We start from the raw sequence: 27,806 nt of genomic DNA, 5'->3' as shown, positions 1-27,806 counted from the left end.
TTTGAGTTTAATGTTAAGGAAGGAACAGCATACATTAAATAAGCATATATTAAACAGAAACACATGAAACAAGATAACGTATGGGTCAGTTGGTGAAAATGTGATCAGGGGCTCACGGGAACCTAACTCTGCATTACCCCATGAGTAATGCTTCAGTATTCACTAATTCATTGTTTGCAGCAACTTTATGGAACATTACTACAAATAATGAGAATCAACCATACTTTTTGGCACAATTCTGACTACTTGGAATGGTTTTCCATGGTATTTCAAATCACAGAGACTGAAGGATAGATGAACAACTAAAGGGAGGGTAAGTAGGAAATTATGTACTTGTGTCTACTGTCTGCCACTCTTTTTTTTTTTTTTAATTTTAGAATTTCATTTTTTTTTTATACAGCAGGTTCTTATTAGTTATCTATTTTATACATATTAGTGTATACATGTCAATCTCAATCTCCCAATTCATCACGCGACTCCCCCCCCCCCCACCACTTTCCCCCCTTGGTGTCCATACGCTTGTTCTCTACATCTGTGTCTCTATTTCTGCCCTGCAAACCGGTTCATCTGTACCATTTTTCTAGGTTCCACATATATGCGTTAATATACGATATTTGTTTTTCTCTTTCTGACTTTTCAACATAATATGTCTCTTTAGTCTTTGTAATAACTCTATATGGCTGCTTTTATTGCCCCTTTTTTCCAGGTAAGAAAACTGAATCTTAAAGAGATTAGGCAATTTACCTGAGGTCACGTAGCATGGTAGGCAGGATTCTAATGTGGCCCTAAGATCCTTTCTCCTCCCTACTGTACATGCCCTATATAATGCCATCCCTAAAGTGTGATGGGACCCGTGAACATGGCAATGATTAGATGCCATGATTATGTTATAAGGCAAAGGTGAAGGGATTTTGCAGATATAATTAGGGTCCCTGATTAGTTGACTTTTAAGTCATGACTTCAAAGGAAATTATCCTGGTGTGCGCCTCCTAAACAGATGAGTCCTTTAAAGCGTGAATCTCTCTCCTGCTGGCCTTGAAGAAAGAAGCCATGAGTTCTATAGCTGTAAGGAACTGAATTCTGCTAACAACCATCTGAACTTGGAAAAGAACCCTGAGCCCCAGATAAGACGGCAGTCCCAGCTGACACCTTGACTGCAGCTAACTTGTGCCCAGACTCTTGATCCACGGGAACTGAGCAATAATAAATCAGTGTTGTTCGTGGTAATTAGTTACGCAGCAAAAGAAAAGTAATACACACAGCTAAGGAGTGGCAGAGTCAGGGTTGAAACACAGGTCCACCTGCCTCCAAAGCTGATGTTTCTGTCCTTTATACTGTGTAATACCACACTGTGTTTGGATTTCGTTTGCTTGCTTGCTTGTTTGGTTGCCATGGGGGGAAGACAATGGCAGAAGGAGATATGAAAGACATTCAGATACAATGGCTAAGATCTGAGCCTTAACACAAAGGGAGTCTCTTCAGCCTCGGGTAGTGGCAGTAACTGTGACCAGTAAAAAAGTGAGGAGCCTCTTAGTTTTGGGAGTGGGCATGCAGTTTATCTCCTCTTTCTCGGGAAATAGGTAAAGGTAATCGGGGGTAGCAGCGTTCGCATAGGGGCAAGCGAAGAACACTGGGTCCCTAGTGTTGGATGAACCACATGAAAAGGCCAATATGATTGTTTTTGATATCCTCAAATGGCGATTACATGTGATTCAGCCGGTAGTTAGGAAATGCCAGGTCAGAGACCGGAAGCAAGAAAGAAGCCAGGAGTTCTGCGGGGAAGGACTTCTTGAGTGGGAAGAGATGTGAATGGGGACACTGTCAAAGCAAGAATCGAACAGCTTGGTGTTCGGAGTCAAGAGGAACAAGGTCAGTGACCACGCTCATGCCTCAACCATGGAGATTTCAGCTGAGGGCTCTGCACAACTGTGGGAAGGGTGAACACCTACGAAACCCAAGCTTAATCTTCAAATCTCTGACTTTGATCTAGTGATATGCTGTGCTATGAAAGGGGAAGCACAGGGCAGAGTGGCCAGGGCAGGGATGGGGTTATATGCCGTTGCAGGATTAGTGTAAGGATCATAAGAACACATGTCACACACCTGACGTAGTACCTGCCACGTGGTAAGTACCAAATAAATGGCCACATCAGTATTTGGCACTTCATTAGATGACAGAAAACTGCCTTGCTTATTATGTAAGATGAAGGTAAGGGCGAGTCGTCTCTAAATACCAGGACAAAAATGAAAGGTAGGAGGCCCTGACGGGGAGCACCAGAATCAGGCTGGAAAATATTTAATTCTTTAGTCACTGAAATTCCTCTTGTGGGGCGGTGTGAGGGAAGGGACAGCACCTGGGCCAGCACTTCGGCAGAGTTGCTTTCTTGCTCCAGACACGTGGCCATCAATAGCAGGGCTCTCCATCTGAAGGCATCCAGGATGGAGAGATTTGTGGTTTTCATCACACGAGCACATAGATGGGACTCCGCTCTGCAACAGTAACTGTTCTGTTTAAGCTTCCTGATCAGAGAAAGGCTCTAAGGGGGACAGTGTACCGTGTGGCCTGGGAAGTGGGTCGAACTAGAGAAATCTCAACACCGCCTACTTGCTGCTCAGAGACGTGCCCAAGAGCCCTCGGGAGCCTGTACAATAATTACTAGAGTTGTGCCAGCCCCAGAGCCCCACCAGCAAGGGATTTCCTATGTAATTATCCTCCAGATAAGAACATGCATCCTCCTCCCAGCCCTTCTTCCTCCCTTCCTCCCTCTCTTTTTATTTTCATTCTCTCTCCATATCCCTTCTTTCTTTCTCTTCATCTCCCAAACAAATTCAATAAAGTCCACATCAGGATGCAGAGGAATCCACCCCAAGGTCACTTTCTACCCCGGCCTGGGGCTGCTCTCTCCCTGGAGAGAACTCTGTCGTGTTCCCTGACATCGTCAAAGAAAGCCTTGATAACGAAACTTTCCTCCACCTTCCTCCAGACAAAACTCTTTGACTTTCTATCTTTAGATCAACTGTCTCTTCCCCAAAGCTCACCTTGGGCTCAGGTGGGGAATATAATTACTGATGGGGGAAGCTGCCTGAGCAAAACGCTGGCCCACGGGTCAGAATGGCTTTGATAACAGCAGAGATTCTTTAACTCCTTAACGAATAACTGGCACATAATGCATCTGATGAGTAATTGAGACTCAGCACCATGTTAAATGTTTTATTATAGTCCTATTCAATCCTCACAACAACCCTAGGAGGTAGGTACCATTATTATGCACATAACATAGATGAGTAAAGTGAAAGGCCAGGTAACTTTCCCTAGACCCCATCACCAATAAATAGCCGAGCTGCGATTCCAGTTTGGTCCGTGTAACGCCTTGTCCATGCATTTCATCACCCTGCTCTATTACCCGCCCCCATGTCTATATGGGCTTCTACCTACATCCTGCTCTCCCACTTCTGTCATCGGCAATTCATGGTGCAAACAATAAACCAAAATTCTCTCTTCAGCTCCTTGACACTCATTCAGTGCCCCCTTCTCACCTATCAGGGCTGCCTTCCTTTCATCACAGACAGGCATGGCTCACTTGCTCTTAGGTTGCCTGTGGCATTTCCATTTGTTCCCCAGCCAGGCCCACCTTGCTTTGCAGAGGGAAGCAGGTAACATCTGCATTTCAGGACAAGCAGGTAACACTCCTGGATCTCAGGACCAGCTGCAAAGCATCAGGGAACACCAATGGGAAAGAGGGCCTGGAGAATGGGTACTTCTTTTGCCTCCCCAGTCACAAGATGAGTGACTCTTAACTACACGGTGGGGCACTGTTTTCAATGGCCCAGAGGTAAGCCATTGGAAGGGTGGAAAAGGAGAAATGAGCATGCAGTTCATGGAGCATTAGCTGGAACCTGTAGGCTATTGTTTAAGAACCACCAGTGGAGGTTCATCAGAAAACTAAAAATAGGATTGCCGTATGATCCAGCAATCCCACTACTGGTCATATATCCAGATAAAACTCTAATTCAAAAAGATACATACACCCCATGTTCATAGCAGCACTACTCACAATAGCCAAGACATGGAAACAACCTAAATGTCCATCGACAGATGAATGGATTAAAAAAGAGGTGGTACGTATATACAATGGAATATTACTCAGCCATAAAAAAGAATGAAATAATGCCATTTGCAGCAACATGGATGGACCTAGAGATTATCCTACCAAAGTGAAGTAAATCAGACAGAGATAGAAAAATACCATACGATATCACTTACATGTGGAATCTAAAATACGCACAAATGAACATATCAATGAAATGGAAACAGATTCACAGAGATAGAGAACAGACTTGTGGTTGCCAAGAGGGAGGGGGGCTGGAGGAGGGAAGGATTGGGAGTTTGGGATTAGCAGATACAAGCTATTATATATAGAATGGATAAACAAGTTTCTACTGTATAGCACAAAGAATTATATTCAATATCCTATGATAAACCATAATGGAAAAGAATATATTAAAAAAGAATGTATATATATGTATAAATGAATCACTTTGCTGTACAGCAGAAATTAACACATTTTTAATCAACTATACTTAAATAAAAAATATTGACAGTGAAAAAAATATATATATTTTTTATACATATATAAAAGAACCATCAATGGACCAGGACTAAGGAGATTGTAAGATAAAAGAGGAGGCCATTAAAATAGCTGTCATAAAGTAACTAAACTGATAGGGGAGTGTGGCTTAGAGAAAGTGGCCAGATTATTTTTTTTGAACCCTCATCTAACCTGCAAACAGGAATGGAAAGGCTTACAATTACAGTCCATATATAACAAAGCTGTTACATGAGCTCTGGCCTCCTTCCACCTCAGAAGCTGTGGGTCAGTGTCCTGAGGGCAGTTAAGCCCATGGGCAATGCTCTTCTCACCACCAGTCCTTTGACCATGTTACTGAAATCCAGAGCAGGCATTATGCAAGGCTTGGGTATTAGTGTCCTGCAGCTGCTGTAACAAATTACCACAAACTTGATGGCTTAAAACAACAGAAATTTATTCTTTCACAGGTCTGGAAGCTAGAAGCCTGAAATCAAGGGGTCAGCAGAGTTGATTCCTTCCTCAGAGGTTCTGAGGGGAATCTATTCCATGCTTCTCTCCTAGCTTCTGGTGTTTGCCAGCAATCCTTGGCATCCCCAGGTTTGTAGCTGCATCACTCCGAAACTTCATCTCTGTTGTCACATGGCCTCCTTATGTTGACGCTAGTCATAGGCTCTAAGGCCCACCCTAATTGAGTATAACCTCACTGCAACCAATTAAATCTGCAAAGACCCTATTTCCAAATAAGGTCACATTCGGAGGTTGTGGGTGGACATGGATTTGGGAGTGGGGAGTGGGGGGACTCTATTCAACCCAACACAGCTTGCCAGTGGCATTTTTGACCGATCCCACATAAGAGCAAAGAGAGGATTTGGGTTCCTCAAGAGAAAGGCTCAGGTAAACCTCGATGCAGGTGGGGAGGCGGAGGGGAGAAACCACCTTGGGAAGTGTCCATGTCAGACTGAGGCAGCACCCGTGCATCTAAAACATTTCACAGAAATCAAGTCCAATGGAGCATAGAAAGTCATGCAGAGAACTAAGGCAACTTCCCCCATAGCTCAAAACAGACCAGGCCCCTTCCCCCTCAAAGTGCAACAGGAGAATTATCCAGGTAGGATGCCAGGTGACCCCCTCTCCCCAAGCTGACATGGAAAACAGGCAAATTCCTTCGATCTCCTTTCCTCTCCCCTCTAACCCCCAGGAGGGCTGCGGGACACCCAGGGGCTCTGGCTGAGAGGGGAACGGAGCTCTCTAAGACTCCCACTCAGCCAAGAACAATCCCGGGGGTGGGGGGGGTGGCTCATGGCAAAGAGCAGAGCAGAACAGAGCGAACCCTCAGGTTCCCCTAAGGAAGCCCTTTCTGCTAGTGGGGGCTCATTTCTGAGGCCTTCAGGGAGGTGCTGTGCAGAACTGCATCCAATCTGGGCTAAGCAGATTAGTTCCCTCCCAGGGAAAGGTTCTGGGCAGCTGAGCAGGGCAGCTCCCTGCGCGGTGGCAAGGGGCTGTCATTACAAGGCCCAGATAGGACATAATGACATGCTCCCTGGAGGGAGCTCCTAATTGAATTACAGGGTGTCTCCTGAGCATCAAAGGCAGCCTGTGCTCAGACGTAGCCGAGCAGCCCAGGAACAGACCTTCTGCAGAGCTGGTGCAGGGCAGGGGTCAGGCTGGGGAGGAGCTCAGATGCCTGAAGCCAGAGGGCTCTGTGGATGTCGCTGACACTGGGAGAAAAGAGGAGGAAGGCACGGAGGGTGGGGGATGGTGGGCATCCCTGGACCTCATACCTAAGAGATGTGTTCAAATCCCATGTCCCCCGGGCTTGCTACAACCGGGAGGTTAGTACAGAGCCAGAGGACAGGCCAAGAATTCACTCTGTTCATTCATTCATTCACTCATTCAACAGACATCTTTTGTGTCCCTATGATGTGTGATGGAGATGAAGCAAGTGCTGCTCTGATCTGAGGACGCACCCTGCCCGGGGACCATTTACTCCTGAGGTCAACTTCTACTTCTATCCGTGCATGTCCCACAAGCCGAAGCCAACCAGCCCTCCTTCTAACAAGTCCTTCTGAGTTGACTGGAGGAGGGGGTGTGCAAGTCACCTTTAATCACTCCAAACTGAATCCCAGCAAAAGGCAGGAGGGAGTGCCTGCGTGGCTGGGACTCGGCGATCCCTCTTTCACAGCAACTCTCACACGCGCTCCCTTCCCCGTCAGCCTGGGAACTTCCTGAAGACAGGGGCAGTGCCTCTTCTCACTGTGCTCAGCCCACAGAATGAGCTCCATGAATGTCTGCTGACTGTACCCTGAGAGACTGGCACCTGCTTCCCCACCTCCCCTCTGGAGGGAGGGCTCTCATAGGCTCTCTGGGGGCTGCAGGCAGAACCCACCTGCACTCTCTTACCATCCTCCTCCTCTAACCCTTGGTCTGGGATGTCCTCAGACACCAGGGTCACAGCCTCAAAGGAGGCCCCTCGATCTGAACACATGGTGCTGAGCCAGCCTTGCCCTGCTCCCCAGGCAGCAGGCCAAAGCATTATCTGTTGATAGTTCCTGATGGTGAAGTGACACAAACAAGGCCCCTCTGTGTACTGGCCTGGACAAGGGTGTGTCTGAGCCAGCAGTCATGAGTGATGAGTCCAGATTTCTGAGCTGGGCATTAAGGAGTCTATTTGGCCCTTGCCAAATTCCTTGGGCCCAGTTGCCCCTGAATTAAAGGACAGCCAACTCTTGCTGTTAAGGAAGAGATGTCCTCTTAACTCCTTCCATATGAGAAGAAAGCCTGCTGCTTTCAGCTTCATGACCTTATTCTGAGGCTGAAGTATGTAACATAGTTGAAAGAATATGTGATTTATAAGCAGAAGATCTAGGTTTGGATACTGATCCTTAAAAGCTCTGTGTTCTAAGGTAAACTAATATTTCTTACTTTCAGTTACCTCATCTGAAGACAGTGATAATATTAACTCTAGAGGTATGACAAATCCTTTACTTTTAAAAGTGGAATTTTATATTTTCATACAAACATTAGAAGTTTTATTATGTAAGAAGAAAAACAACAACAACAGTAATCTTTCTCCAAGGTCTAAACAATGCTGAAGCCTCGATAACCAATACTGTGTCCTATATTCTGATATATTCTCCAGACTATTTGGATCTCCCCAGGGGCTCACCCTCTTCAAAACAACTTTAAACAATTAGTGCCTAATATTTTCAAAGCATTTTACATCAATTTGTTCTTTGAAAGTCAGCCCATGGTTGTGTTTATTCTACTCTCTCCCCAACCCCCAAGATAGAAAGTATGTATTCTTACAACAGTCCACACAGGTTAATTAAAATGTCACTTCTGTCTACTTTGGCTAGAACTATATTAACTCATTGTCGTAACACTAGTTATCTTTTGCTATATTTTATGAGAATAGGGAAATCTAATTAATTTTCAGCTAAGAATCTTCTAACACCTGGGATCCATGAGAAGGAATAAATAATTAAAATGGCCTTTGACGGGGAGCTGGTTGGGAACCACTGGTCTAGTTTATGAAGCCCACTAGGTTAGCAAGGTTTCTGGAAGATTCTGGTCTGATAAGAAAGTTATCTGCATCATGCGTCCAGTGGGGATTTATGTCCCTGTGGATTCATCCAGGGATTAGAAGAAAGTTCTGCGTTATGCAGGATGAAGAAGAGAGTGATCCAATGAGGATCACTTTCACATTAGGACTGGTCCAGTATTGGAGAGATAGTGACAACTTCATGCTAATGCACCTCAGTGAAATGGAGACTCCTACTTTCTTTATCCCATGAGGGTCTTTCCATCTGTCATCCCAGGACTAGAGTTGACAGATAGTTGGCTTTTCTTCTCACATCCACGGCTGAGTCCAGATACAGCCTCAAAGATCCTTTCCAAGATGGCCTGGACAGCCACGATGGACTGACTGGAACTGACACAGAAAGAGTCTTATTTTACACCCAGCCCTGTGTCCTGGGACATGGACACGTGACAGAGTCACATACTGTGCCACCTGGAGATGAGAATACTCCGGCTTCCGGGGAGTTCCTGGAAAGGCATCAAATTACAGCTGCAAAGATAAGGCGGTGGTGGGGGGGGTGGGGGGGGTGGGGGGGGTGGCGGGGGTGTGCCTGCTGGCTCGGGCTAAGCCCAGCAGACCAGCTGTCTAGCAGGGGAGGGGTGGGGAGGGAAAGGCTGTCATTCTATCCCTGGCAAGCATGAGTGGCAGGGAAGCTTTCTGTCCTGGTTGGGAACACAGCCTGCTCTGGAAACCCAAATCCACGAAGAGGCTTTGACAGCGACTCAGTACCCAAATAGTGCACCTGAAAATGATGGCAGATTATCTTCTGACGTTAGTCTCCTGGAGAGGACGGACCAGAAGAGGGCAAAGGAGGAGGAGTGACCCTAGTAACCTTGAGATTTGTGTCACTGAGCATCACCCACTAGGAATGTTTTCTGTTGATCTGGGCAGAGGCCATTTGAACCTTGGCTGCTGAGTCTGTGGCCAGCTTGATGAATACGGTAGGGCTGAGGGCTCCAGAGGTGGCAATTTCTCCCATTCTCCAGCCTACCGCCCCAGCACTGACCACTGTAAAATCAGCATTCTCTCAGAGGCACTGCAAACCTTATATACTGTGTCAGTTTTGAGGTGACAGATGACTGTCTCACTTGGGACTTCCTTCTAAGTGACACTGTCCACCACTTAGAGACACAACTGCTTAGGTAGCTTACCATGGGAACCCCTGGGCAACTTTGTTTTCCCACCCCACCACCCAATTATGGCAGATTAACTGTCAAGTTGGGGGTGGGTGAAAACCTGGCTTGACACAGGGCAACCAATACATATCGGGCCAGTGGCCTTCGACATAGTTAAGGTGGAAAAAAAGGCGGGGGTTGGGGGGAGGTGGCAACAGAGTTCCTCCCTTGAGAATCTGAGCTAGAAGAATAGAAAGATCTTTCCAAGTAGGAGATAGGACTCTTGGGCTGTGAGGTATCATCAAAGCAATAAGGGAGAAGGCCACAGAGAGAAGCAGAGATGCCAGGAGACAGAGACCCCATGGCCTAGAGAGACAGCGTCAGAAAGAGAAGGTGGTCCCTAGGGCTCCCGCAGCCTCTGATGCCTTTCCAATACCAGTTCCAGTCTATGCTGGATCCTTACAATTCAACCTTCTTGTCTTAACAGTCAAACACTTTGTGGTGAAGGGAAAAAAAGAGCACCAGAGTACGTGGTTTGTTTCCTGGGAGACATCAGTCTTCTTGGTATTATCGTGAGGCTAGTTCTTTCTGTCCAAATGCCGGGCCTTCTTAAGGGATACCCACAGTGCACTCTTGGTCACCCAAAGAAATCATAGATCAGACAGTAGAGAGAAGGCAATCCAAATACAGATGCCAACAGTGTGAAGGAAAGGGACGTAGGGAATAGGATAAGAGTAAGAGAGGAGATGGGACTAAAGGACGTGGGGTGGAAGGCACTGAGCTCGAGCAGAAGTAGAAACCACGGCGTGAGTGTCAGCAGCGCCTGGAGCATACACAGTAGAAAAAGAAAAGATGCAGCCGAGGACGTTTAGAAGAGAGAGCAAGTGTAAGAAAAGTGCATCCAAACAGAAAGGAAGGTACAAGAGGGGAAATAAAGTGAACACATAGAACATTTGCAGCCAGGGCCAGGGCTTGCTCTAGGGATGGTTGCAGGATACACTCTCCATCACCACATCTCAGAAAGAGAGGGTCGGTGGTAGTGGGGGTCCCGAGGAGAAATCGCATGGGATACACGAGGAGGAAACCAAAAGGGAGACAAATCAAGACCAAGAGCTCTGGAAAAAGATGGACTACTACGGAGAAATGGCAGAATTAGTCATCTGTAATCCATAATTTGTTCCACAGCCATATTCTGAGTAGGAAGTTGCTATCAAGATGTCACTCATTTTGAAAGCACCAACTAAAGAATCTAGAGTGTTGTCTGTATCATAACTAACTGGTTCTTCATGAACCCTTGCCACCAAGTGGTAAGTGAACTGGGCTCAGGCAAGGGCAGGTTAACAAGGCTGTGTCCACGCACGCTGACCCTTCGCTAGAGAGGGTCAGGTTGGTGCCACACTGATAACTAAACTCAAATATATGCACACACCTAGTGATGACTCAATTTTAGAAAAACAAAATTTTCCATAGTGAATAAATTTTACTTTCAATTTTATCTTCTTCTGTACTCACTCAGATAACTTCCTACTTGGGTGCGTGGTAGGCGGCAGGGGTGGGAATATAATTCCTATGAATGATAATTATCACTCCACCTGAGAATGTTTACCTAGTGCTTTCCTTCATGGCCTTTTAGCAAAATTCTCAACGCATGGGATTCCTGCAAGAGTTTCTGGACGGTGTAGAATTTAAATATGGGGACTTTGCTCTGTTTGCAGGTCAAGGAGTTCTCTCTCTCCAACTATCAGATACACACTACTGGCTCTATGCCAGGACTTCTGATTGGGTTCTGGAAGCACAGGTTAGTTTTTCTTTTAAAAAGACAGCAAGAAAACAACGTCTTGAATAAACCGAAGACTGTAGCTCTGAATTCTACTCCATTCCTCGTGGAGTTGACACGGGCACAGCCAAAGGATGGGGAAGGAATGCGTGCTCATGTATGACCCAAATACACCTGGGAAGTTGATGAAAGTTGGACAACAAGGAAGAGTCCTCCCCACTCAGCCACCTCACTTTGCCCAAGTATCCCTTTCCATCATGCTTGTGAGTGAATGAGGAAACTTCGACCTTAAGAGCCAGAAGAGTCGAGACAAAAGAAGCAAGGCCCATAGCAGGATCTCCATTGTCATTCCTTTATTATTGCCTGACGCCCCAACTAGTATCATTCCAAGCAGTGCACAGGAGACCCTGCTTTGAGGCCGAGACTGTTTCACCTTCTGATTGGCTGGTAATGTGTTCATCTCCAATGGCAGTGTGCCTTTCTCCTCAAACCCAAACTGACATTCTTCCTGGCAGAATCTCTAACACTGCACCCTGAACTTTCTCATACCAGACGGCAGACCAAAGTGAGAAGACCCAGGGCAGGCACACTGAATGCTCTGCTGTACACGGTCCCTGACCAGGTCAAGTTGAGGAAGTGTTGCCTGATCCAGTATTGCCAGGAATGTTGTACCCTTAGACCCTAAAACAAATTAACTAGGAAGGCTCTGGACTTCCTGGAGATATTTACAGACATGTATGGTTTAAGTATACTTGGGGTGCTTTATGAATCCTGAAGTTGGAATATGTCACCCTTTGACATTCTTTGGCAATTTCAGTAATTAAGAAGAAAAGAAAAAAATTAGCAGGACCTGGGGCCTTTCGGGGCACAACATCCAAAGCTTCTGTTAAAGAGTCCACATAGCTTCTAATAACTCCTTTGGGCCCAAAAGAGACAGAATTGTAGTTGAACAACCCTACCTGAAATGTTCCACTGTACTGTTAAGTCCCCCCATTAAACAATTGGCTTAGACATGGATTCCGTTCTTCAGGACCTCTCTGAACCAAGCACACAGCTCCACTGTAAGTTCCATGAAGCTGTGGCCCGGGTGACCGACTGTTTACCTAAAGCCACAAAGACAGCTTGTTACTGGAAGTCAGTCACTGCAGGCAGAAGAAAGGAGAAAGGGAGGGATGACAGCTAAGGGGGAAATACATCTACCTCCACTGCACTCCCACCCTCACTAAGCGTGCAGCTTGTGACTTTTCTCAAGCATAGGAAGGGCATTCTAGAGGCAAATAATCTTCCTCTGTGGCCAGATAAAGACTATCCTATCACCCTGCTGAGCCAAAGAAAAAGAGAAAAGTCCACTGTGTTTCAGTCAACTTGGAGAATGTAAAAATTGTGTCCTGGATAACTCCAGATTTGTATAGGTTTTGATGGGAAGATGCCTTGGGCTGAAACTTTACAGAGAAAGCACCCCTGGAAGAGAATGGCCTGCATCATTCTGAAAAAAAACAAACAAACCCTGCATTATTTCACGCAACAAGGTCTAGTCTGAAGTTAACCATCACTAAAAGATGTCTCAGCTACACATGTCTCCCTCAGCAAGAGATCACTAAGATAAAGCTTTTTAAAATTTTTCTATGGGCTCACTATTTTCCTTCAACAGTTTCAAGGTGAACCAAGAGATTAAAAATAGTCCATAATATATTATTATTCTTAGTTAAGACATTAGTCACATAACACTCCTGGATGTGCACTTCCAGAGCATCTGTCACCCAAGAATTTCCATATTCTTTCCGAAGTTGACATTTTGATGGATAAAAATAAAATGGAAAAGTCCAAATCGGGAGGGGGAGACATTAAATCAGTAGCATCTAAAAAGTCCTTTCTATCTAAAAGTCTAACTTTCTATCATATCTACCTGTGTGATCCTGGACAAGTCACTTTGCATCTCTGATTCTCAACTTCGTGATTTATAAAACTGGGAGGTCAGATACCTTCCAGTTTTAACGTTCTAATTTGCTTGGAAAATGCGTGGTACAGCCAATATTCCATTCTTCTTTGAAGGAGGCCTATGCTATTTAATTACAGTAGATCTTGACATCTGTGGCTTTGACTATTCCCAGAGACCCCAAAGGTCAATGAGCCGCAATAATCTTATTTTTGCAGAGGCGCGCTGTGAGCCTGGGATACAGGAGCCAGTCACACGTTCAGTGAGTGAGATTAACGTGCTGGCAAGCACCCGTATCTCGGTGAGGCTTTATTATTATATGCAGGAGGCTCAGAGGCTATAAATCCCAGGATGTGCTGCAGTGGTAGTCACAAGGGTATGGATTCTTCTGGAGCACGAAGATGTCAGTAGTATCCCTCTCAAATATCACGACTTTATTGTAACGTGGGTTTAAAGTAATCATGTTTCCACCCACCCCCCGCCCCACTTCATCGACTTCACTACTACATCCTTAATGAAGGTGACTTTAAAAACTTTAGTTGGACTTCCCTGGTGGTGCAGTGGTTAAGAATCCACCTGCCAATGCAGGGTACATGGGTTCGAGCCCTGGTCCAGGAAGATCCCACATGCCGTGGAGCAACTAAGCCTGTGCGCCACAACTACTGAGCCTGCACTCTAGAGCCCACGAGCCACCACTACTGAAGCCCACGTGCCTAGAGCCCATGCTCTACAACAAGAGAAGCCACCGCAATGAGAAGCCCGCGCACTGCAACAAAGAGCAGCCCCCACTCGCCGCAACTAGAGAAAGCCCGCGCACAGCAACAAAGACACAACACAGCCAAAAATAAGTAAAAAAATAAATTAAAAAAAAAAACCAAAAAACTTTAGTGGTGTCACACACACAATGAGGAGTTTCATTCCCCTTTTATTGAGCTTATCTCAACCATACTTCTCCCATGTGTTTTGATTTGTCTGTATACCTTGTATCCTCTCCACTGGAGAATAAGATCCTTGGGAGCTGAAATGCCAGCTTATCTTAATCACTTATTTCTCTCCGGTACCTAGTAATGTACCTAGGATGTAGCAGATATTTAATAACTGTCTGCTGAATGAATGAGCACCTTTTATGAGCAGGCACTGTGCTAAAGGTGCATTTTCTTCATATTTGTATGTAGTACTTATCACAATCCTGAAGGATAGATATTATCATTCCTATGATTCCAACAAAATATCTGGGACTCAGACAGCTGAAGTGACTCATTACAAGTTACATAGCTGGTGAGTGATGGATTCACACCTGTTTGTCAGACGCCAAAGTTCATGTTTTTTCATCCTACCATGGTGCTAAGGAAACCTTTGAAGAAGTAAAGCACAAAACCAAATGAGTGAATTCACGGACCTAATATTATTGATAGAGCATAGGCCTGGCTTCATCCTGAATAGATTCAGAGGAGTATGGCGAGGGCAAAAGTGACAATGCTACCAGACTTGGTGGGCAAATAAAGCTACACAAATAGAGAAGGATTAGAAAGTAAAATCGTTCCAGGCATCACACAGCTTCTGTCTAAGTCCTCCCGAGGGTTTTAATTTCAGTTTCCAGATTGGTATTGCGATTAGCAGGGTCTCAGGGTAAGAGCTACATTCTAGATAAGATGAAGTTGAACATTGGAACTGGAAAGCAAGCATTCATGATCCAATCATGAAAGTCATGTGAAATGCCACTTTCCTTCCTGGGCTTCATGGTTTGGTCAAGAGCTTTAGAGCCTTTCAACTCTAACCTGGCACCAGAAGCATCAAGAGCTTGCTAGAAATACAGAATCTCAAGCTCTACTCTAGACCTTTGGAATAATAATCTGCATTTTAGCAAGATCCCTGAGTGGTTCATAAGCACATTAAAATTTGAGAAACTCTACTCTATGATACCTAGAAGATAGTCTGAGGTCCCTTCTGGCTCCAGTATTTTATGAGTTTAGATGAGTACTCTTCATGGTAACCAAAAAACTAGCATGCTTATTAATTAGGGTCACACAGAGATCCAATCAGGTAACCTGATTGGATCAATGGTGTCTTCTGAAGAATATTGCTAATTCATTGATATTACTATTAATGGCCTTGTTTACTGAGCACATACCATGTACAAGGAACACTGCGTATAATATCTTGAATCATTATAACAGCCCTGCATGAGAGACATTATTATCCCCATTTTTTCAATGAGGAAATAATCTAAGTTAATAAAATTTCTCCAAACTACATAGTTAAATCAGTAGTAGAGCCAGAATCCTAACCCAGAGTACTATACTTAGAGCCCATGGGTTTTTTTTGGCTGTATCATACCGCCTCTAGTTGTAAAATTACAATTTAAAGTATCAAAGGTAGGGCTCCTTTTGTGAGAAGAGACTAGCAGGTTTTGGACTCATTCTTCTGCAATAAAGAAGGCCAAGAGGGTAGTCTAAAGTCTACTGAAGTCTAAAAAATAATGCAAAGGAATAGATGGGAAACCCTACAATACCCTGGACCAGCATCTCAAACGTGTGGAAGTGCATATACATTTAAAACAAATATCACCCAGAAGCGATAATTCATGAGGCTCCTTTACACCAAGACAGTAATCAAGCTGAAAATACACACAGGTCTGAGGAAGGTTTAGTCACATTTAGAGATCCTAGGTGCACGTTGATTATTAATGAGGTGAATAAATTGGGAGCCCAACTTCTGATCTCTCAAAAACTACCCTTCAGTTCCCTCGGTAGCCAGGTACTGAATAGGAGGAACCCCAAGTCTGTCCAATTATGGCCAATGCTGTGGTCTTGATGTCATTTAATGCCTGACAATAACTTCTTATCTACTGACATTGCCATAAATATGTGTGAAATTTCATGGAGTTTTTCCTACCAGCGAGGGCCTTCATTTTATGTATAAGCATTCTCCGGAGAGCACATATAAATGGATAGTATTCTCTAGAAGGCACAGGTTTTTACTTATGCTAACAAGTTATTATCCTTCCCAGCAAAATGACTAAACAGAGCTCTAATAAATCAATTTGTCAATGGCCATTTCATTTCAGAAGACAGTATCCCCCGTTCCATCTTTGGCTGCTGTAGGTATGAGCGCCTATGTCTATAGTTCAGAAAATCCTACAGCTGGGAGGAACTGCAAAAAGAGACAAGCCCAGCCTTGAGGCAAGGAAAGTATTGTTATTCCCACTTTACAGATGAGAGTTTTCATTTCCCATTGAAAGTGTTTTTAGCAGGTTCTTGGAGCAGTTTGACATCTCCCACTGTCTATATATGCCCCTTTTGTTCTTCACACCTTCCCCTCTACTGCTTATTGCTTGTGGATGTGAGCAGGAATTCTGAGACCAATGTTCCCCTTTCTCATCCCCTTTCTTCTTGGCCACCTTGTAAAGTCTGCCCTCTCATAAGCTGCAAATCCTGGGGAGAGTCAGTCTGCTATCTTCTTTAAAGATATCCATCCGAGAACAGGACAGAATACCCAGTACAAGATGTTTCAATGGGGAGAGGCCTCAGAGTGACAAAGGCAATAGAAGTGCAAGACCCACAGTGTCTGAAGGACTAAATGGGGCAGTAACCTGAGAAGTATTTTAAAAGAACTCTGGACTATGAAAAGAGATGACCACACAGAAGATGTATTTTTTCCCCCACAATTCCTAAGAGGCTTCTCCTCCACTGCTTAGCCAGATTTTGGAGCTTAGACCTGTGACTAAAGACAGGTGGCCACTGCCCTGGGAGCTCTGCTTCTCCAAGATACCTCCAGGACCCAAGCCATACTGATTCATCGCACCTAAACTGGGCAAGCCTCGCACCATAAAATAGCCTATTGGTGTTTAAAGAGACCGCTAAGTTTCAATCAATTTTGCAATTTCCAAATTGAAGGAGAGGTGCCTGAAATCGGCTTATACAATACAGTTGCAATATGGTACTGGAAAAAAAAAACCAATGCCACTCACTTTCTTGAGGATGTCCTGATTGGGCTACCACCATCTCAGAATGGAAAGGATTGGCTTCAAAGCTCACGTAAGCCCTTGGCCTGAGAAGGGGAGGAAGGAGAGACCCAAGCAGTCTCCTAGCTCTTGCTAGGAGAATTCACAAGAATCCCCCCAAATCTGATATCAGAACTTCTGTCATCCCACACCTCCACCAGCCATCATTTTGAGTTTCAGTGAACAAAATGTTCTATGTCCTTAGATCCTGCCACAGGATTCCTTGCCCGAAAACAATTTAAAGTGAGAAAGCTGAAGGAGATTTTGGAAGCAGAACCTGGCAGGAGGGTCTGCTGATCCTGCATACCTGTGATGGAACCAAAGTTTGGCATTAACACAAATACAAGAAAAAGTTTTAAAACGTGGTGCAGGAGAGAAGGGGGTGGCAAGGGACAGAGGCAGATGGACTGTGGAAAGGTTACTTACACAGTTTCATCATTCTTGAACTCCAACTCCCCATATGTGTCTTCAAAATCCTCACCACCACCCTTGGCGGTCCCTTCTACTGTCCTAAAGGGGACGATGACTGTGCCCCGGGCACCTGATGTCCGCAGAACCTTGACCTCCATGACACCAATACTTTCACTGACATGAATAGTGTCACATTCAAAAGTGAAGATGCCCGCATGGTCATCATCCAAGATGGTGACCGTGGCCACACAAGGGGACACCAGGACAGCCCGAGGCAAGGGAAGACTATTGAGTACTCTGGGAGGCATCCCCTCCTCTGGCTGCTCCTCCTCTATGCGAACGTTGCTCAACCTCACAAAGAAGTGTTCATCCTCCTCAAAAATGTCATCATCAATGATGCCCACAGAGAACTCCTTCTGGGTCTCTCCTGGCTTCAGAACCACAGTGCCCTCTGTGAACTCATAGTCAGCCCCCGCATTGGCAGAACCATCCTCTGTTTTGTAGTCCACATACAGGGTCTTGGACATGTCCCCCCCTTTCCTCACCACTGTCAGGAGCACAGCCCCACAGTTCTCCAGGCACTGGTAAGAGCACGGGTCAAAGAAGACCTTGGAGACAAAGTCCTCCGGCTCATCAGTGTGCACCTCGCTCATGCTAGAGGACTTTTTGGCTTGTTCTGCTGCATGCTTCTTCAGGATATTGCCTGCGCCAGTCATCATACGGGTGGCCTGGATCCGGTAGAAGGCACGGCTCTTCTGTTGATGGGAGAGAGCATAGTAATTGGCCATCTCTACCAGCTGATCTAAGTCCTTCTCTGGGTGTTTTTGCTTCAGATCCTTGAGAATCCGGATCATCTCCCTGCGGGACTCATCCACTTCCTTCCCTTCCAGGGGCACCAGATGCCCATCTAGGAAGTGGGAATTCATCATTTTCCCATCCATCTCGATGCCTTTGGGGTGGTCACCCTCTGTCTCTATGATGATTCCTCTGTGTTTATCTGTGCGGTACTTTTTGTGCATGTATTTGTAGAAGAGCAGTCGCCTATCTGCCACCCAGGCCAGAAGGACACACACTGGAAAGAAGAAGAGAGTGAGGAGGCCTTCCCAAACCTGGACCACACCAGGAGAGAAGACAGCCAGGATCATATAGAGCCAGATGTAGGCAAAGATGCTCCAAGCAGCAGTGACAAAGAAGACTCGGAGGTGCTTTATCTTGCGAGTCTCTCCATCGGGGATCACGTAGACGCAGATACCAATGATAATGAACATGTTGAAGGCTGCGCTGCCTACAATGGTAGAAGGTCCCAGATCACCAGCAATGAACCCATGACCACACACCTCAATTAAAGAGAGGAGGATCTCAGGAGCAGAGGAACCCAGGGCCATAAGGGTCAGATTGGAGACAGTTTCGTTCCAGACCCTAATCGTGGTTGTGCTGGTCTCTCCATTGGGCTTTTTGATAGTCACCTCTCTCTCTTGAGAAGTGATGACTTCAATAGATGCCATGAAGCGATCAGCAATGATGGACACCCCGAGAAACATGTATATCAGGGCCACAAAATAGACAATGACCCTGGCAATCTTGTCTCCAAGGGAAGGGTTCTCCGGGTACCAGATTGGCAGGATGACACCTTCCTTGCAGTCCGATGACCCTGTACAGGACTCATTGTTCTGCCCTGTGCTGGGCACATCCCCTGAGCCGCCAGCCTCCGCCCGAAGACCATTCAGGAAGAGCACAAAGGTAATCAGCCCAAAATGGAGGAAGGCAGAGGTAAGAGGCTGCAACCTTAACCACGCCATACACGAGACTTAGCCGCTGGCTTCCACTGCAGCACCAATGGTCCTCCTGACAGTCCAGAGACCTAGAAGAGATCAGAGGGGCAGAAAAAGGCATGAAGAAAAGGAGGACAGCAAATGGCAGGTTCCCACCAATACAAACTGATGCTTCACCTTGAGTGACGTATTGCACTAACACATTGGGCAGTGTCTCACTTGGAAAAATAAATGTCACTGAGAGGTACAAATAGCTGCTCTGTCCTCAGGACCCTCTGGTAGACTCTGTTGAAAAATGGCTTAAAATACCTGGGAATATTGGTATTGGAAACTTAAGTGGTACCCTTTTAGTCCTGTCTCCCAACCCCTTTGTTATCAGTGAGAGTTCTCAAGAATCAACTTAAAATTGGCCAAGTGTAACATGAATCTTCATCCTCACTTCTACTGTCTCTAGAGTTTTCAGCCTTCCTTATCACACTGTCATCATACTTAAGATACTCAAGAATCAGGGCTTCCCTGGTGGCACAGTGGTTGAGAATCTGCCTGCCAATGCAGGGGACACGGGTTCGAGCCTTGGTCTGGGAAAACCCCACATGCCACGGAGCAACTGAGCCTGTGAGCCACAACTACTGAGCCTGCGCGTCTGGAGCCTGTGCTCCGCAACAAGAGAGGTCGTGATAGTGAGAGGCCCGCACACCACGATGAAGAGTGGCTCCTGCTCACCGCAACTAGAGAAAGCCCTCGCACAGAAACGAAGACCCAACACAGCCATAAATAAAAAAAAAAAAAAAAAAGATACTCAAGAATCTTGCATAACATAGGTTTGCAGGAGTACATATTGAACTTTTTTCCCTGGGCTACTCCCCCCAAATAGAACACCTTGCTCTGTGTGCAGTTGAGCCTGGTTGGGAAAAACTCCTTCCCCATATGAAAAATTTAGGGAGGCAAGCTGTAATTCTGAGATCGCTTGGGAAATCAAGAGGTGTTCTGTAGTGAATATTACCTGCCATATAGCTAAACCGAGGCCCTGTAAGCTGTGTCCAAGACCAGTCCACGGCAGTTCTTAGCCCTCCAGCAAAACATGCTTATGAAAGAGTTTAGGTATCCGGTTACAGGAAGGTGAAGATCAGTCAGTCACTCAAATTGCAAACCCAAATACTGAAAGGGCCAGGTGGTAGAAAGCATTATAAATAACATGCAAGTGGCTCTCAAGTAAGTTTCTTTTTCATCTGTAGGCAAAATTTTGGGGTGAAATGCAGCCTCCTCTGCTGGTCTCAAAGCAGTAAAAGGTGAGTATGAGTTCAGAAGAATGGAAGAAATTCAGCTGAAACTACAGACTTATCTTTCTACTCATTGCCTCATTCAGATGGAATGAGAAAGCAAATATTCAATACCTTAAAAAAAGCAATTTGCCCATTTTTCCACCTCTTCTATAACCATGTAGGGGTATTGTTAGTAATGGAGGAATGCTGCTATTCCCTACCTGCTCTTCCTTCTTCTCCTCTGTTTCTCATTTCAGAAAATAGCACTTCCACTCACCTGGTTTCTCATGCTCAAAACCCACTGCCTGTCTGCAAGCCTTTCTTTCTCCAGTCCACACTAAACCCTACCAACTCTCTCCCCAACTCTTTCACCACCATCACAGCCCAAGCCCCCTTACTCCTCACCAGATGAATCTACTACAGTCACCTCCTCACTGAACTCACTCCAACTCTGACCATTCTCTATTCCATCTTCTCATATAGCCACAGTCATCTTTTTTTTTAAAAACCCAAACCTATGCTCTCACTCCCCCGTTTGAAGCCCTTCAGTATTTTCCCCTCGCTCTTAATATAGAGACCAGGATCCTTACCATGACCCGCCAAGCCTCGCACGAGCTACTTTCTTCCTCCTCCTCCCCCTTAGCTCTTGCCACTGTCCCTCTCACTGCATTTCTGCAATAATGGCCATATCAGGTCCTGGAGTACACCAACTTATTTTCCACCTCGGGACCTTTGCCCATAACATCACCCATGACCAAAATGACTGTTCCTTCTTCATATCCCCACTGTTAACAATGCTTTAGATCTCAGCTTCAGTGTCACTGTCTCAGAAAAACTTACGTTCACCCTAAAAATGGTCAACTCCCTCTTTAATTTTCCTTCATGGCACTTATAACATTTTGAAATTACGTGGGTATTTGTAGGATTATATGATTAATGACTAACTCATCCATTAAACTATGAATGATATAAAGGCAAAGATTATGTCTATTCTGTTTATCATGGTATCCTAAGTAGTTAGTTAGATGCTCAGTAAACATATGTTTGGGAATAAATAAATGTGGCCCTAAGGGAAGCTTCCTCAGTGCTATGGACTGAATTGTGCCCTTCCCCAAATTCCTATATTGAAGCCCTAATCCACACTGTGGCTTTATTTGGAGATAGGACTTCTAGGAAGTAATTAAGGTGAAATGAAGTCATAAGGGTGGGGTCCTAATCCAATAGGATTGGTGGCCTTATAAGAAGATGAGAGAGAGGAGAGAGAGAGAGAGAGAGAGAGAGAGAGAGAGAGCTCTCCATTTTGTGAGGACATAGGCAGAAAGTGGTCATCTGCAAGCCAGGAAGAGACCTCTATCCAGAAACCAAATTGGCCAGTATCTTGATCTTGGAATCCCAGCCTCCCAATAAACTTCTATTGTTTAACCCACTCAGTCTATGGTATTTTGTTATGGTAGCCTGAAGACTAATAAACTCAGAAATCACCCTTCTTTAAAGTCATTTTACAATCTGAATTATAGCCATTTGTTTTAGGGAAAAAAAAAAAGATCTCATAGACAAATCTGGACTAGATTTTAGAGGCTATGTAGGACCTCTTTAAATTCCCAAGGCTTGTACTCAAAGAGAAATTCCCTTTGGGACACAGTACACCCTGGTGCATACTGTAATCCTGAAGGCCCTCCTCCCAAAGGGCTCTGTGGATTAACTTGGTTTCGTTAATCCACAGAGCCAACTGCTGAGGACCACACTCCCCATTAGTCCAGGTACTGGGGGTCATCCCAGAAGGTGCTTGGAGCTTTGACCTCACTCAGAGGAGAAGAGGCTATGACAATGACCATGGAGGAGTAGAGAGGCTGAAGGTGTTCGACATCCATATTCAAAGCCCTCATAATCTGTGATGCACACAGTGACCCTATTCATAGGTTTGGCACTCACCTAGTCAGAGAAATGTGGACAGAGACAGATCCTGGCTCCTTGCCTTGACCTCTGAAAACACAACACTTTGTGAATTCTGATAAGCCCCAGACATGAGGAGACAGAAGGTGGGCACAGCTGGAGCAGCTCTTTGATCAAGAGCCAACATGGTGACAGGCGGTGGCAGCTGCATGGCTGGCCAAGCCCACAGGGGTGGGCTATCCACAGGTTAGGGAAGAGGGCTGGCCTGCTGCAGTCAAGGGACATGTAACATTGAGATAGTAGAGTTATCTTGATCAAAGGGGGATGAGGACTCCTACTAATCTTACCTACCCGGAGAATTAACCAGGATCATGGTCTTTATTTCCCTTGGTCCTACAGACACCTGTGGCAATAGGTTTTTACGGGGACTATGCTATCATGTGGTCAGAATCAGGCTGTTCCCTGAGAAAACAAATGAACTGAAGGAAAGGATAAAATAAAACAAGGCAAGAAGGTGGCTAAGAATTGCCTGCATCAAGTTTTTGGAACTGAAGGTGGAAAACGAGCTGTAGATGCCCAGTTGTTCTTTCCGGCCCTGCCAGGAGATGGTTTCTGCCTGAGACGTTAGAGGGAGAGGGGACGTCTCTGATGAACAAGCCAGCAGTCATCTTTTTGTGCCATTGCCCCAGCCCCAGATACCAACTGAGACAGATCCCAACCTCCTGGGGGGTCCACTGCAGTCCCTCAGAGACCCAAGTGATCTTTGGTGGCTCCAGAAGGCTTTTATTCAGCCCTAAGTCAGGGAGGTGACTCAGCTTGAGACCCCCCAGAACCACCCCAAATAAGGACGATATTAATGACTGTAACTAACGCTTAAAAGTGCTTATTGTGTGCATAAAGTATGATCCCATTTCATCTTCATAACAACCCTATGAGATTAGTACTATTTTTATCCCTCTTTTACATTTTGGGAAACTGAGTCTTAGTTAAGTCATTTGAGTCATTTACTCAAAGCATAAAGCAAAGAAGTAGCAGAGCCAGAGCTCACACACAGATGACATAAAATTTATGGTCTTAACCACTCCACTTTACTAGGATGTCCCAATTTGTTGCAGAATGTCCATGAGCCCCAATCAGCTTCCAGTCTTCTGTGGACTTAGAAGCAATATGACTGCCCCACGTACCCTCACAGGAGAGACCAACCATTTGGTAGAGTTGCCCAGTCTCCAGGTTTCCTGGGGTTGTCCTGGTTGCCCGAGGCCATCTCCCACCCGAATATTCTCCTTCCCATCAGTTCAGTTTGACAAACATTAACAAATGCCTATGGTTCTCCAGGCCTGGTACTAGATGCCGGTGGGCAAAATAAAAAATGATACAGGGTTTGCCCTCGAAGGTACCATCTAGCAGGGGTGGAGAGCTGCACACATAGGCACTTCTACTATCGTCAGTGAAGGTATGGGCAGAATGCTGCCGAACGCGAGGAGGGCAGTGAGGCAGCTTGGGGATTCAGGGAGGCGTTCTGAAAGAAGTGATCCCTGAAATGAGGCTTCAAGCATGAGTGAGCTTTAGTTTAAAAAAAAAAAAAAGAAGAAGAAGAAGAAAGAAAGAAAGTGGGAAGGGCACTTGAGTCAAAGAGAACAGCCCAAGCAAAGACACGAAGCCATGGAAAAGCCTGCTGTGTGCACAGGATTACAAGGAATTCAGTGAGAGGCAGAAGAGGCAGAAGATGAGGCTGGTCATGGAGGGAGGACCCAATTCATGGCAAGTCTTATATGCCAGGCTGAGAAGATGGGATTTTTTTATCCTAAGGGCAGTGAAAAGCCAATGATAGGATTCTGAACAGGAGAATGACATGGTCTGATTTGTATTTCAGAAAAACTAATTTGGCTAAAGGGTTTAGGATGACTGTAAGAGGAACAAAACCAAAGCAGGAAAATCAGTTCGAAATCTATTGGAAACTGAACAGATACAGATAAAGAGGGTGGGCCTAGGGTATATTCTGCATATGATGACCCTCTGTCCCCTCAGCTCAGCCCATGGCCTCTCATCTTTTTCCTGGATTATTTTCCTAACGCCCCCGGGGCCGTCTGCAAGGTGTCTGTGTCCTCAGCAGTGGCTCCTGACATCTTTCAATATCACTGGCATATTTAATGAAAGTCACTGTTCCTCTGCTCTTCCAGATCGTTAATAAAACAGTGCCACCAGGCCAGACTGAGCAAATTCTCCCTCCTGCTACGCCCTCCACTTTCTCCAATGGGGAACACTGCTCCGGGCTTGTCACCAGCCTGGGTAGACTCATCCGGCTCTGCTTCTAAATCTGGGCCCCTGCACAGGTGTCACAGCCAATTTACATTAAAGTTTTAGGTGCAGCCAGGCTGCGCGGGATCTGAAGTGTCACCCGAGTCCAGGAACACCGCATCTTCTCCTGTACTTCCTCTGCCTACAGGGGATAAGAGTCTGCAGCGTCCTCTCTGTGGCAGTGCTCTCCCAGAAACACAGGAACGAAATTCCCGGCACTCTCAAAGAGTAGGAAAGACGTGACCTCGGCTGCTTAGGTAGTTTGTCTGCCACAATTGGAACTTGGATCCAAGGAGGAAATTACAATGATGCTGCTTTTCGTGCATTATGATCTCTTTGAATCTTCAGAGTGAAAAAGTTAATACTATCATCACGCCTATTTTACAGATACGCAAATTTGAGTTCATAAAGGTTAAAGAATTTGCCCAAATCACAGTAAGTAGAAAAATAAGCTCTTGAATTCTGGCAGCCTGACTCCAGACCACATGGTGTTAACCACTGTGCCGGGTAGATGCCCTACGTTTGGGTACCCCTTTGAAAAGCAAGGACCTAGGGAGGGGGTGGTGAGTCTTTCTGGATATGGAGCCCTTGCTAGGAGCTTGGAGGCTCTACATACTCCAAGGCAGCCCGGAGCAGTGGTAGAGCCCCAAATTTGAAAGCAGGAGGCAAGATCTTTCTTCCCAGCTCTGCCTCAACAAGCTATGAGACTTTGAAGAGTCAGTGAAACTCTTATGGCCTCAGCTTCCTCATCCAGAAAATCTGTGTTGGGTTGGATAATCTCCATAGTTCCTCTGAGTCAAAAATGCTTTGATGGCAGGCAGGGCCGTCTCTCACAAAAGGCAAAGAAGCGAAGGCACACATTTAAGTTAGGTTGGCCCAAGGAGACCTCAGAGGATAAGAGATTAAGTTAAGGGAGTGTGGTAAGAAAAGGGGGCCCCAAAAAGGCAAGGAGAGCCTACGTTCTGGATTTACCAAAGGCACCTTGGATTAAACCCATTTTTTAAACAATTGCTCTTTGAATGCCCATTTTGGACCAAGCACTGTCCTAGGGATTGGGTGTACTGCCATGAACGAGCTACACCACATCCCCAACTTTATAGCGTTTACCTTCTGATGAGGAATAGAGACAAACAAGGAATTATGGACATAAGTGTCTACGATGATGTCATGGGAAGTACTGTCTTTTTCTTGTTCTGCTCTAAGCTCTCAAGTTGGTCACTGCAGAGCTGCCTCTAACCTTGCGGACAGTGGTTGCAATGCAGCACGGCTTTCTAATATCAAGAATCTTGCAGTAGCACATGATATGGTTGGTATTTTACTGTTCTTGCTTCTCTGATCTCATGCAATTGTCATATTTTGCCTTCCTTGAAGCCCCCAAACCCTTAATGACGTCCAAGCCATATGATAACTTCGTAAAACCCTGCTGGCTCTCTCCCAGGCACTACCACACAAGAAGAGGAAGCACCAGCAGGCCTCCTTCTCCTCATGCTGTGTATAAACCAAAGACTCTAAAAACGACGACAACAACAACAATCATCATATCTATTCATTGAGTACTTACTCTATGGCTGGCACTGCATTAGGTACTTTTATAGCTGCTGCTTAATACCTAAGTATCCCACAATGATTCAGGCAGTATTATCTGTTTTAGACATGAGGAGACTTGGGCCCAATGATTAATAATCCACCCAAGGTCCACTAGCTGAGCAAGTGGCACAGCTGAGCTATGAAACTTGGTATGTCAAATGCCAAAATCTAAAAGCGATGGTGGAATAACAGGGTAGGAATCTGGAGCCCTTAGGTCAAGAACCTACAGCCCTAGGAACCTCTACCTCCTCTGGGAAGCCTTCCCTGATAATGCCCTCTTCTTCTACCTTCCAAATGAGTCATTTTTCTCCCCCCGCCTTCCTCTAGCACTTTGATGACCACTGAAGCACTTGTCACACATTGTCACGTTAATCTGGGCTTATCTGTCTACATGTCCATCTCCTGCACTCTTAGAGAAATTCCCTGAGGGATTCTCTAAGGGACTTTTTCTTTTTTAGCAAGTGATCACACTCAGCTGATAGGGCTAAGAGGTTGGACCTGATCTCTAATATTCACTCTGCCTCTAAAATTCTATGATTCCAAGCCTTGTTGATTCTATTCAAAGGTTTACCAGGCTCTGTGGAAGCCAGAGGACTTTGCCCTCCATAAGTCCTTGACAAATCTGGAGTCACAAACCATGAGAGGGGGCCAGAGAGAAAGGAAGAGAAAGGGCTTTGCCCACCTAATTAAAGTTCTGCTTCTCCTGCTGCTGGATCTACATCTGCACGTAAGTCATTCCCCACGTTGGAGGCAATAATGGAGCTAGGATCACGTGCTAGACAGGGCTGTGCTTTAGAATAACTTTGGAGCTCTCAAAAATACAGATATCTGGATCCTACTCCAGACCTAAGTTTTGGACTCTCTGGGAGTGGAGTCTAGATATTTAGCCTTCTTAAAAGTTCCTTAGTTGATTTTGAGGTGCAGCCAAGGGAGAGAAGAAAAGGAACACAGCCTGACTAAGACATTTGCGTCTCAGGGATTCCAACCATTAGGGACTTTCTTTGGACCAAAAAAAAGGACTCTTAGTGTATCATGAGTTGACTCATAAATGGATACCACAAAGCCTTTCTATACACTGGACAAACATCCCACCCTCCTGGACTCTCTCTTCCTTTCATACCTTGCCAAGGAGAGTCAGCAACAACTCCCTACTCATATAAGTAGATTTTCCCTTTGTCTCCCCCTAAACTTGCTGTCTGCTAAATTTACACTTTTACTAAAGAAATAGAAAAGACCCAGAGTTCCCTTACCTACGTTGGAAAATGATGGTACGCATCCATTTTCAGCAAACATGTTTCTAAGTATTTTCCCTTTTTCCTCACACTATCTTTGTTTGTTTGGTGATGCGTTTATTCATTTATACATGCACGCACTTGTATGAAATCCAGTCCATTTGGCACAGGTCAGCTTTCACAGAACTATGATGAGGAGGTTACTCTGCTTCGTATCCAACTCATTTTTTTTTTTTTTTTGGCACATTCAGAAAAATTAGAATAAAAGTTCCTAGAGGGTAGAAATTTTTATCTGTTTGGTATTTCTGTATCCCCAGTGTCTATATCAGTGCCTGGCATAGAGTGGGTGTTC

The 27,806-nt window shown here is 45.4% G+C and overlaps 1 protein-coding gene across 4 annotated transcripts in view; it reads right to left on the bottom strand.

The window, feature by feature from the left end:
* Positions 1 to 27,806, bottom strand: part of SLC8A3 (solute carrier family 8 member A3) — a 270,004-nt gene that overhangs the window by 120,598 nt on the left and 121,600 nt on the right. For 3 of the 4 annotated variants that reach the window (XM_082384328.1, XM_082384327.1, XM_082384326.1), the window contains one exon: positions 17,426 to 19,271. In XM_082384328.1, the coding sequence (XP_082240454.1) occupies positions 17,426 to 19,209 (1,784 nt within the window). In that variant the 5' untranslated portion in view covers positions 19,210 to 19,271. Of the gene's footprint in view, positions 1 to 16,966; positions 17,047 to 17,425; positions 19,272 to 27,806 lie in introns of all 4 variants that reach the window. The other variant, XM_082384329.1, reaches the window with a different exon arrangement.

The sequence above is a fragment of the Balaenoptera borealis genome, assembly GCF_965194805.1.
Source record: "Balaenoptera borealis genome assembly, chromosome: 3".
Classification (NCBI taxonomy): Eukaryota; Metazoa; Chordata; class Mammalia; order Artiodactyla; family Balaenopteridae; genus Balaenoptera; species Balaenoptera borealis.
The sequence above is the reverse complement of the archived record's forward strand: the minus strand, read 5'-3'. Positions and strand labels throughout refer to the sequence as shown.